Source organism: Pteropus alecto, unplaced genomic scaffold (genome assembly GCF_000325575.1).
Source record: "Pteropus alecto unplaced genomic scaffold, ASM32557v1 scaffold71, whole genome shotgun sequence".
NCBI lineage: Eukaryota > Metazoa > Chordata > Mammalia > Chiroptera > Pteropodidae > Pteropus > Pteropus alecto.
Window position 1 is genome coordinate 17,691,285 of NW_006433024.1, and position 10,531 is coordinate 17,701,815.

Consider the following 10,531-nt stretch of genomic DNA (forward strand, 5'->3'; position numbering starts at 1 on the left):
CCACATCTGGAACAGAGCAAGCAACCCAGGGGAGCCGAGCCCCTTGAGCCCTTCCAGAGGCCAGAGAGAGTGACTGAGATTTCCGATGCCCTAAGGGGATCTGCCCGATGCCTGGGTGACTATGGAGCCCCCATCTGCCATGGAAGGCTCTGGAAGGTATGACGCTGTGCCAGAGATGGCCGATGAGGGAAAGGCAGCGTGGGGCCGTGTAAGGGCTTCCCTCTCTTCCTGGAGGCTGAGCATGGCCACACATCCTCTAGCAAATCCTGCACCTGACTCTTGACCATCTGCCACTGTGACCCCAGGCCCTAGCTTATACATCCCAGGTGTAAGTCCTTCCATGCCTGGTCACTGCTCAGCCCCAGCAAGTGACCAGGATGGGCAGGGGGAGGGAGATAGATCCTCCTGGAGAAGCCTGACCGAATGGAGAATGGAGCCATCCTGACCTGTCCACTGCAGCTGTCACTCTGCCCCAGCAGCGGGATCAGGCACGCTGGAGAGCAGAAGTGTGAGCAGAAGTGTGTCCCTACCCACCTGGACACCTCCCTGAAGGCCTTTTTCTTCTCTAGAAGTTTTTCTTCCTCCAGCACCGTGGGCACCACGGGGAGTCTGCATCCTCCCCGTGCCGTGTTCACCCAGACCCAGAGCCTCCGGGGTGCAAGGGCGTGGGAACGTGTGCCCTCGGGCACTGTCCATCCTCCAGCAGGACTCTTTGGTTCCAGCTCCTTTCCTCCTCCGCCCATTACCTCTGGGTGTGTCCAGCCCAGGGCACAACCAGGATGGGGACTCCTCCATTCAGGGCAAAGGCGAGGCAGGTGCCCCGGGTCCAGGAGGTCAGGTTCCGTGGGCTTTTAGGAAGAGAAAAGGAGACAGGAGGGCAGGAGGCTGACTCTGCGGGGCAGCCTGTTCTTCAGACACAGTCACAGGCCTGGCGAGCCACCAGGGACCACACAGAAGAGGGAAGGACGGACGGACGGACGTGACCACAGTGCTGCCGCTGCTAGGGCTGGATGAGGATCTAAACTCGACTCAATGGTTAAACCAGGCAGGATGGAGGAGCAGGAGTGGGGAGAAAGGGTCTTCAGCTTATAATGGATGCAAAGCTGCGAAACTCGGCTACCCGGCTTCCTCCACCGCCTCTAGCCAGGAGCAGGGGGCTCGGCCTCCGTGCCAGGGAGGGGCAGGGGCCTGCTGACCCCTCCCCCCCAGCAGTCCACGGGGCCTCAGACTTGGGGCGGCTGAAAGTGCTGAGGGTCAGGCCCCTGGCCCGCGCCAGGTTCCTAAGAGGAAGGTCGAGTGGGAGGCTGGGGGCCCGGAAAGCGTGGGCATGGCCAGTGCCCCGAGGCGGGGGAGGCACAGGGATGGGACTGCAGGGGCCCTGTCATGTGGCCCAGGAGATGGCCGCACTGTGCTCCTTGGCCTTCATGCGGAGGGCCGCGATGCTCGAGGTCTTCCGGTCGGGCTCGCCGTTGAGCTCGTAGCCGTTGAGGCCTGGGCTGAGGCCCGTGGCTCCAAACAGGCCGCCCATGTGCGTCTGGCCCACGTGACTGCCAGCCCCGGAGACACTCAGGAAGTCGGTGACGCCGCTGGCCCCAGAGCCAGGGGGGTGCGCGTGAGGGGACATGCAGGCTGGCACCGGGTCACAGGGAACCACGCAGGCGGGCACTGGCGAGGCGGCCCCGTTGTTGCCGATCCAGGACGGGTTCTGAATCTGGGGAGAGGGAGGAGAGAGATGTCACAGGCCGGCTGGGGTGTGGGCGGCGTGAGCACATAAGGTCATTCTCCCTCCCCGCGAATGACCCCTCCCCACTTAGGAGCCCATCATTATGATGAAACCATTCTCGAATGTCTACTTGGGAGCCTCTCAATACTTTTGAGGCCATTCAGATGCCCCCAGGAGGACCTAGGTTTTATGCTTTGGCTCCTGTGTTCCCTGGGCCAGGCCGGCAGCAGATAGAAATTCCGTATTAAGGGCTGAACTTCAAACTTCATCAAGGGTCCAGTAAAAGGGCTGCCCTTGGACCACAGCTAATGAGCTGATAGCCCCTGCCTCAGCTGGCTGACTTCCTGACTCAGACACAGTTGCAGACTTCGTCTCTCCATCCGTGGCTCCTTAGGGTCAGCCACTATGTCTTACTCACCTCTGGCCCCTCTGTACCTGATACATGGGAGCTAACCACAGTTTGGGGGAGCCTTAGCACCGGAAACGCAGGCTCTGGGCTTGCAGGTTGTGGGGGTGGAGGGAGTAGGAGTGGGCACTGGGGGCCTAAATCTCCCAGAAGCCAGGGTCAGTGGCCGAGGTTCTAGGCACTGGCTTCAGAACTCACTCAAGATGGATGGGGCAGCCTTAGTAGACGGTGAGTGGCAATGAGTGAATGGATGGAGCCGCTGGATGCCCGCATGGCTCGGGGTGTAGAGAAGACCCAGGCAGCAGTGGGGGCTGAGCTGGGCACCTCATCTCCGATCTGGGCAGCTGTACTCCCTTTCCCTCCCTAGCTTCTGCCTCTGGGCTCCATTTTCCTCTAAGCGTTTATAGGGAGGTAGAGCTCAGGACTCAGCCCAAAATACATCTTTTCAAGTGTCCTGGGCGGAGGGGCAGGGTGAGCAGGACAAGCTTTGAGGAGGAGAGTGTGCACCTCTCAGCTACATGCAGGGGATTCTCGGTGGCCATCAAGCAGCTCGCTGGCCTGCCCCCCACCCCCTGGTGTTTCGAGCGCACTCAGAGAAGGCGTTTAAAAGCAGAGCGAGGAGGGACCTCTGTCCCCAAATCCCACAGGTGTGGTGACAAGAACTGCCTGCAGACTGACTTCCCGTTGGGTGATGGGGATTTGTTGCCTCTCCCCCGCCCCCTCTTTCAAGAGGTCTGGGGCACGTGATATGTGGTGCTGCAGGTGAGAGGGATGAGCTTGGCTCTGCGTTGTTTTCCCCTCTCCAGTGTGTGGGCAGCAGAGATCAAGGCCAAGGAGATCCATCGTCCAGGGGACAGAGGGATGCTGGGATTGGGGAGGGAGAGAGAGGGGGAAAAGATGAAGGGACATAGCAGGAGTTGAGGCAAATGGTGTGTACACATGAGACACCCCACATTTCTCAGCCTCGACCCCAGGCCTGATCCCGGACCCGTTCCACAGGAATCCCAGCGAGTCCCAGCGGGGTGTCAGGTACACCAGTACGGAGAGTGAGAAGGGGGCTTAGGAAGGTCTGGGCCACTTGCTCACTTGTGGGTACAGCTGGGCTTAGACCTGAAGGCAGAGGCCATGACAGAAGGCCTGAGAGGGAGAAATGGCCACCTCCATTGGATAGGGTAAGGGGTGTCAGGAGTGGACTTGGCCAAAAGTACATCTCTCCCAGCATTCCGGTGCCTGACATTACTCATATAACTTCTCATCTCTTTGCATCTCGCCAAGGACTCAAAGGCCACTCACTGGCTGGCAGACATCTAAGAAGATGCTCCGGGGAGATGGACGGAAAAGATGGGACACAGAAGCCTGGGAGAGCTCACAGCATGCAGAGCAACCTTTGTGAAATTGCATACTTCAAAAAGTACTTTTGCAGTATCTAATTTAGACCATACGGATCCTTACAGGGGGGCAGGGGCAGGTGCTTTTATAATGTCTCATTTACTGAGGCTCAGAGAGCTGTGACTTGCCTAAAGTGAGAGAGATCTGGAGCTGGGATGGCAACCTGTCCTGGGACTCAGGACTCCGTGTTCGTGCCAGCCTCACCTCAAGCCCTCCAGAGGTCAGGACTCTGTTTCCTGGGGATACTGATGGTTCCCGATGGCCTCAGCCTGTCCCAGTTCTGATGCCCATAGCAAAAGTAGCAAAAGCCGCAGAGGACGGAGCTACCCTCATGGCCCCAACTGTCCTTTCCCTAAAGTCCAGCCAGGCCTGGGGTCAACACGTGGAACAGAAATGGCTCTGACCCACCCACATTCTAGGCATGAGGGGGCACGAAGGGAACTTGAAGCCATGAGCCCATCTCAGAGGACCTGGGTCGTTCTCGGAGGTGCCCGTTCTCAGGGTGCGTGGAATCGCGGGTTGGAGCAGGCGGCTCAGGGCAGGGACTTACTTGGGCGTAGTTCTCAGCTCGGGTGAGGAGGGGCAGCTCATAGGCAGTGGAGAAGTGGGTTCGGACCTGCTGCATCTGCCCAAAACGCTCCCTCTTCCTCCACTTGGCCCTCCGGTTCTGGAACCAGACCTACAGGAGAGAACAGTCGTCACAGGTATCAGGCCCCAAGCTGGAGGCACGAGCCAATCCCTTGAGCCCCAACAGGCCATGGGGCTACCCATAAGCGCTGCTTCAGTCTTTACCCTCGAAAACTTGCAATCTAGAACGCTCGACACAGAGAGTCAGGAAGGCAGCTTACCCCCGACTAGCCATGGCTATGACCTTGGGCCAGGAACTCCATTTTTTCCAAGCTTTAGAATCTGGAGTTCTCAAAGCCACTGGAACAGGCAAGTGTCTTGAAACATGAAACACATCACCAGTCACTTAGCAGTCATCCAACCAACCCCGACATGGTGTGGCCCAATCTTCTGTGGGCCACAGACTCTTGTGGGGAACCCGATAAAAGCTGTGAATGCTCCTCCAGAAAATTGTTCTACTAGACAATCATGCACGGTTTTGCCACAGTTGTCCAAAAGGTTTCTGGCTTCCCGCGGCCTATTGGCCCAGATTCCCGACCTCCCTCCGTTCTCTCTGCAGTCTTCTTGTTGGAAACAGTCTCCCAGCTCAGAACACCCCGTGATAAAGGCCCTGTGGATAACGGGGGTTCGGCTGGGCAACAGGCAGTCCGACTTCTGGGAAGGGAGGTCTGGAGCTGGGCCTCGAGAGTTGGCTGGAGGGAGGAAAGCCCAGGCCCGGGTTCAGAAACAGCAGGGCACATTCGGGAGACCTCGAGAGGCTTGTTGCGGGGAGGATGGGAAAGAAAGAAGGCGGAAGCAGAAGTCAGGCTGCTGAGGGCCGTGGACGCCACATGCAAGGGTTTGCCCTTGGTGCTGTCGGTCGAGGCCGCCGTGAGAACTCTCGCACAGGAGAGTGGCCTGATGCTGAGCAGGAGTGGAGGCCATCTGTCACTGAGCATGGGAGGGTGGGTGCTGGCCTGACGGAGGATGACAGGGAGCACCCTGGTGGTCTCTGAGTCAGGCGAGAGAGCTAGAATCTTTGGTGGGGGGATGAGGGTGCATTTTCTTTGTTAGCACATGTCTGGTAGGCCGAGGATTTTCCCAGAGTTCATGGGCAAGAGTTCACCTTGGGGCCTGTTACCCCTGCCCATGACTTGGGATCATAAGATCGGGGACAGGATGAGGCCGAGCCTAAGGCAGACTTTGGAGCTCCCCAGAGGGAGATTTCTGTCAGCTTGATGTGTGCCTACCAGTTGACTAAGTTATAAGCGGGTACACCCTAAACCACACCATCAACAGCCTGGTGGATGGGGAACACAGAGCAGTGACAAGGACCTTGGCTGCAGAGCCGCAAAGAGTCTTGTCAAGCTCTTACCAGGCCTAGGCACTGAGAAAGCCAGCTTTCCTCAGGTACGGTCCCAGCCGTGTGGGTGGAAATACTTCCTGTCCATCGTGACCAGTGCCGCTGCAGAGCTAGTGTCCCCAGAAAGAACTCTCGGTTATGAGTGCCACGCTTCCTCAGAGGAGGGCGCCAGAGCTGGGCCTGAGGGGGGTGGACGGGCTCCCCACAGGGCACCACAGAGGCTCCCAGGCTTGACGAGGCTTCAGGTGTAGCCAGGGAACGGAGCGCACCTTGGAGCGCTGGCATTGCCAATGGCCTCAGTTTCTGCATCTGGAAAGTGGGCCCATATCTGTATTGACATCCCCACAGGGCTGGCGCCCCATAGAGCAGCAGGTGAGCTAGAGGGGACATTTTGTCAGTTTCTAGAGCACTTCACACTTGCTCCTTTATAGCTCCTGACCATTCTCGCTGTCTCCTGCTAGAGGAAAGGAATCAAAAAAAGAGGGAGTCTGCGTGTGTCGGTTAACATGGGAGGGTAGCGGGGAGGAGGGAATGTGTGACTGCGCTGCACTCCCTCCCCCAGTTCCGAGTATACTTGTGCACAAATGCGTACACACACACACACACACACACACACACACACACACACACCCCGGCTGACACTTCTTGCAAAGTCACTCCATTTCCCTCTCTTGACTCCATCCTCCCTGGAAACTGGCCCTCTCCTGGGCTTAAGGTCTCGGCCCTGACCCAGAGCCTCCCAGGGCCCCTTTTCCTCCGAGGGTCGTGGGGTCCAGGCCCAGGCCGCCCCCCAGGAGTCAAGGGCGGAGCGGTCTCATCTCTGCGCTGCTGAAACGGGATCCCCCTTTATCAGTGGCCTGGAGTTGGGGGCTGGGGGCAGGATGAGAGAACGCATCAGAGGAGCTTGTTTCCATTTCATGTTTAATTTCCTGCAGGCTTAGCTCAGTCTTTCCGCTCCTTCCTCCACCTCCCAGGGTTTTCTGTGGGGGGAGCTAAGGAGGAGGGGAGAAGCCTGCTGGAGGCATCAAGATGCCTTGTTTCTTTCTTTGGGGGTGGGGAGAAGGCAAAGAAAAGTTTACATAGCCGTCACTGCGGGGGTTTCCCTGAGTCTCTGTGGGCTCTGGTCCCTGGTCCCTGTGTGGGAACGTGGAGGTGGAGAGGTGCTGGCGGAGGTGTCACGCAGGCTCTGGATGGGCTGGGAGGGACGGAAGAAGGAGGCCAGTGTCCAGAAAGGGGCCTGGAATTGAGGGGAGGAAGAGAGTAGGGGGTGATGGAATGTGTGTGTGGGGGCGGGGGTGGGGGGGGAGTTAAGCTAAGTGTGGGGGAGGAGGATGCAGGGGAGAGGGGAGATCTGGTTATCTAGGAAGATAGATGAGCAGGCGGGGGAGAGGCAGCAGAGATAGCACGGTCTTTGGGAAGGGGGTGGACTGGGGTCAGGCCGAGGGCTTTATTTGAGGGCTAAGGATACAGACTGTGGGAGGCGGCCCAGCGGTGGGGGAGCAGGCCAGTGGGAGCAGAAGTGCCCACCACTCTGCCCTGGGACTTACCCTGTGCATGAGGCAGGAGCTTTTCTGCCCCGATCAAGGCTTACACTAAATTAGCCTCTCTGGTCTTCAATCTCCTCGCATTTAAATTGGGTGGTGGCAGGAGTATCCTCATGGCCCCCTTCTGTGCTGACGTTCATGGGCCTTGAGGCTCAGAATGTCCTTCTATTTCTGACCCCTGGAGCCTGGGCCTCTTGAGAGCTCCATGCCCCCCACCCCCACCTCCGCCCCCAGACACTCTGTGCCCCGGGCCTGTCTCCACCGCACAACCCCAGGAAGGAGAGCGGACCGCGAAATCCTGGTCTTCCATTCTGCATGTCCCACCCCAGGACCACCCCGTTCCCTGGCCCACCCCGGCATGGGCCCACTCGGCACAGGCCTCTCCCCAAGGAACCAACCGTGTTGGCAGAGGCCTCGCTAACCGCAGCCCATCTGGGGCCAGGGTGGGGTGGCCCAGGGCGAGGGAGGGAGGCCTCTGTCTTATTGTCTTCAGACAACCAGCTGCGGAGATTGGAATCCCAGACAGCAGAGAGAGGCCCCTTCAGCCCCCTGGAGTAGGGCCAAACCCCAGGCTTCTTCCCAGGAAAGGTCCTTCTGGGGGCCCCCATCGCCTCCTCCCTGTCCCCACCATCACTCTATGCCAGGCACCTGGCTTCCCACCAGCCGAGTCTGGGCCCTGAGCAAACACAGCGGCGGCAGGCAGGAGTTCCCATCAGCGCTCCCGCTGCCCCACAAGGCACTGCCAGGCTCAGGGCTCAACCCAGAGGTCTGACGCACATGAAGATCCCACCCACCCCGCGGCCTTTATACAAAGAAAAGTCTCGAAACAATCTGGCACGTGTCCTGGTACAGCAAACTAAAGGGCAAGCAGCACTGGGATGGAACTCAGGAGTCCCAGATTCTGGTCTCGACACTGCCACTGAGTCACTGTTCCCGAGTCGTGTGATCACAGGCAATGACTTCCCACTTCTGGGCCTGTCTTTCGTTGTTAGCAGGACCGGGTGAGAGGATCGGGTGATCTCTTCCAGCACTAACATTCTATAATTCTACTGTCCTCCCCTTAGATGATAAGATTTGCAACTCCATTAGGGTTTCCCTTTCTGCCTTGGCTGCCAGGAAGCTCAGGGTTGAAATTTGTGCTCAGTGACAACTATGCTCCTAAGCCTAGATTTACCTTCCCATTTCATGAAACTGTTCTTGTTCTTAGATGAAAATAGTACATCTTTAATTGTAACTTGCCTCAACTCCTTTTTGGAAATAGGCGTGTGTGTGTGTGTGTGCAGAGAGAATAGTATTTTAGGTGGATGGTGGTGACTGAAAAATGCTATAAGTGCCCCAGTGTCGTTTCCTTGTTTTGTGCTGGAAGGGCCATCTTTCTTTCGATACCAAGCGAATTCTGCTCCTGGGCTCTCCCATCCATCCATTCGTTAGTGGTGCACACATACACACACACATGTCTACGCATCCGACACAGAAAATGAATCGATGTATCCCACACCAGCACAGCCCTGGAGAGAAATAAAACAGACAGACTGCCCTTGGGAGCTCAGCAGTTAGACGACCCGAGTGTTCGAGATCACTTAGGATGGCTGCATCTTTACTGGTAACGGCCAATCCTTTTTCACATTAGCCATTGTAGGTGAAAACATTTGCGGCCTTAATGACGAATGCCTCTGCCTCATTAAACAGAACATAGTGGAGACTGATGAACCTTTTATTGACGTCTTAGAAAAACTCTGCCAAAGATTCTTTAGTGAACTAACGCAAGAGGGGGCGCCCTAGGGGCCTGCTGAGGAAAGGAGGCTTTGGTCTTGGCACTGAAAGAAAAACCCCTCTGAGCTGAGCCGAGCTGCTTTAAAAAAAATTCCTCTTTTTCTCTAGCTGTTAATTTCCCTAGCCCACTGACAACATCTTATTTGCTATTTCTAACATTCTCTGGGGGAGAAAAGCAGACTGGGCATGATATTTATTTTGTGCTAAGCCGAAGCTTCAGCTTTCACGCATGAATTTTGTCACCTGTTTTTGGGTACTCAAAGGTTTTGGTTCCTTTCTGGTTATTTCTTTGCTGAATTTAATGCAGAGAGGGAGAACACACCTCTCTGGACAAAAGAGGTTAATCGGTCCACATATATTTATTTTTTGCCCTTGTTGCTCTGAGTTCCACTTTCTTTAATTGGTAGGATACAGTGACGAACAATCAGACAGTACCTGCCCTTAAGGATTCACATTCTAGTGAGAGGAGACAAACAGATAGAATAATTTAAGCCAGTCATAAATTCTACAAAGAAGATAAAATAGGATAACGTATTAGTAGGTAACCTGGTTTGGTTGAGTTGTGCTGTGCTGAATTGTGTTGGGCTGGATTGGGTTGGGTGGTGTTGAGTTGTGTTGCGTTGCGTTGGTCTGGGGAGGGCTGGGCTGAGTTGAGCCGTGTTGGATTTTGAGTCGGGTTGTATTATGCTGTCTTATGCTCTGTCGTGTTGGGTGTTTGGGAGGTTGAGTAGTGGTAGGGGCTACTGCTTTAGCCATGTTTGGTCAGGAAGACTTCTCGAAGGAGGTATATCTAGTTGGGACCTCAAAGTCGGAAGACTAGGCAGCCCTCCTGGGCAGAAAGAAGAGCTGGATTGCTCTCGGTTTCTGGCCATTGGGCTGCTGTGGATGTCTTTAACTTTTCTTTAACTTTGTTCTGTTTCCTTTCTAAGAAACAGGCCTTGCAGATCAGAGACCAGTCATCTTCTCCTTAGTGAAAGGGCCTAAACCCTCACACCACATAGAGCCCAGACTACAGCTAATAGGCTTCCTGCTCCTCTACCGAGGGCCCTCCTTCCTTCCAGTCCCCCTCCAGCCAGAGCAAGAAGCCTGATATTAAAGCGAGTGAAAGCGGACTGGCTCTGGCCGAAGCAGAAGCGTGAGGGGCGGGCTGGGAACCTCTGGGGCTCTCTTTGGACTGAGGTGAAGGACGTGGGGTTGAGGGACCATCAGGTGGTCTCAGCCCACACCACCAGCCCAGGAGCCAGGCCTGCTCACCCGTCCCACCCCAGACACCCCGCTGACCTGCACGCGGGCCTCGGTGAGGTCCGTCCTCATGGCCAGCTGCTCCCGTGCGTACACGTCGGGGTAGTGGGTCTTCTGAAAGACCTTCTCCAGCTCCTCCAGCTGGTAGCTGGTGAAGGTGGTTCGGTTCCGCCGCTTCTTGCCCTTGTTGCTCTCCGAGTCGGCCTTCTCCAGCGGGCTGGGGAGGTCGGCGCTGGCCCGGTCCTGCGGCCCCTTCACCCCGGCCTCCTTCACACTGAGGTAGCTGCTGTCCATCCCCACGGTGTCAGAGTCGGGCGGTAACTCCGGCTCACTCAGGGAGCTCTCTTTGGCTGACGGGGGAGGAAACAAGGTCAGAAACTGATGGTTGAATCAAGCAAGAGAGGAAGGAGAGTTGAGGGGGGCCACCCCTGCCTTTTCTCTCTCGGGGGCACATTGGATTCGAGGTCAGAAGGCCTGCGTTCTAA

At 56.6% G+C, this 10,531-nt stretch overlaps 1 protein-coding gene across 1 annotated transcript in view; it reads right to left on the reverse strand.

The window, feature by feature from the left end:
- Positions 1-757: 757 nt before the first annotated feature.
- Positions 758-10,531, reverse strand: part of ALX4 (ALX homeobox 4) — a 39,702-nt gene continuing 29,928 nt past the window's right edge. The window contains exons 2-4 of the mRNA XM_006908055.3: positions 10,086-10,396; positions 4,069-4,197; positions 758-1,711 (exon numbers count right to left, since the gene is read on the reverse strand). Of these exons, the coding sequence (XP_006908117.1) occupies positions 1,382-1,711; positions 4,069-4,197; positions 10,086-10,396 (770 nt within the window). The 3' untranslated portion in view covers positions 758-1,381. The remainder of the gene's footprint in view (positions 1,712-4,068; positions 4,198-10,085; positions 10,397-10,531) is intronic.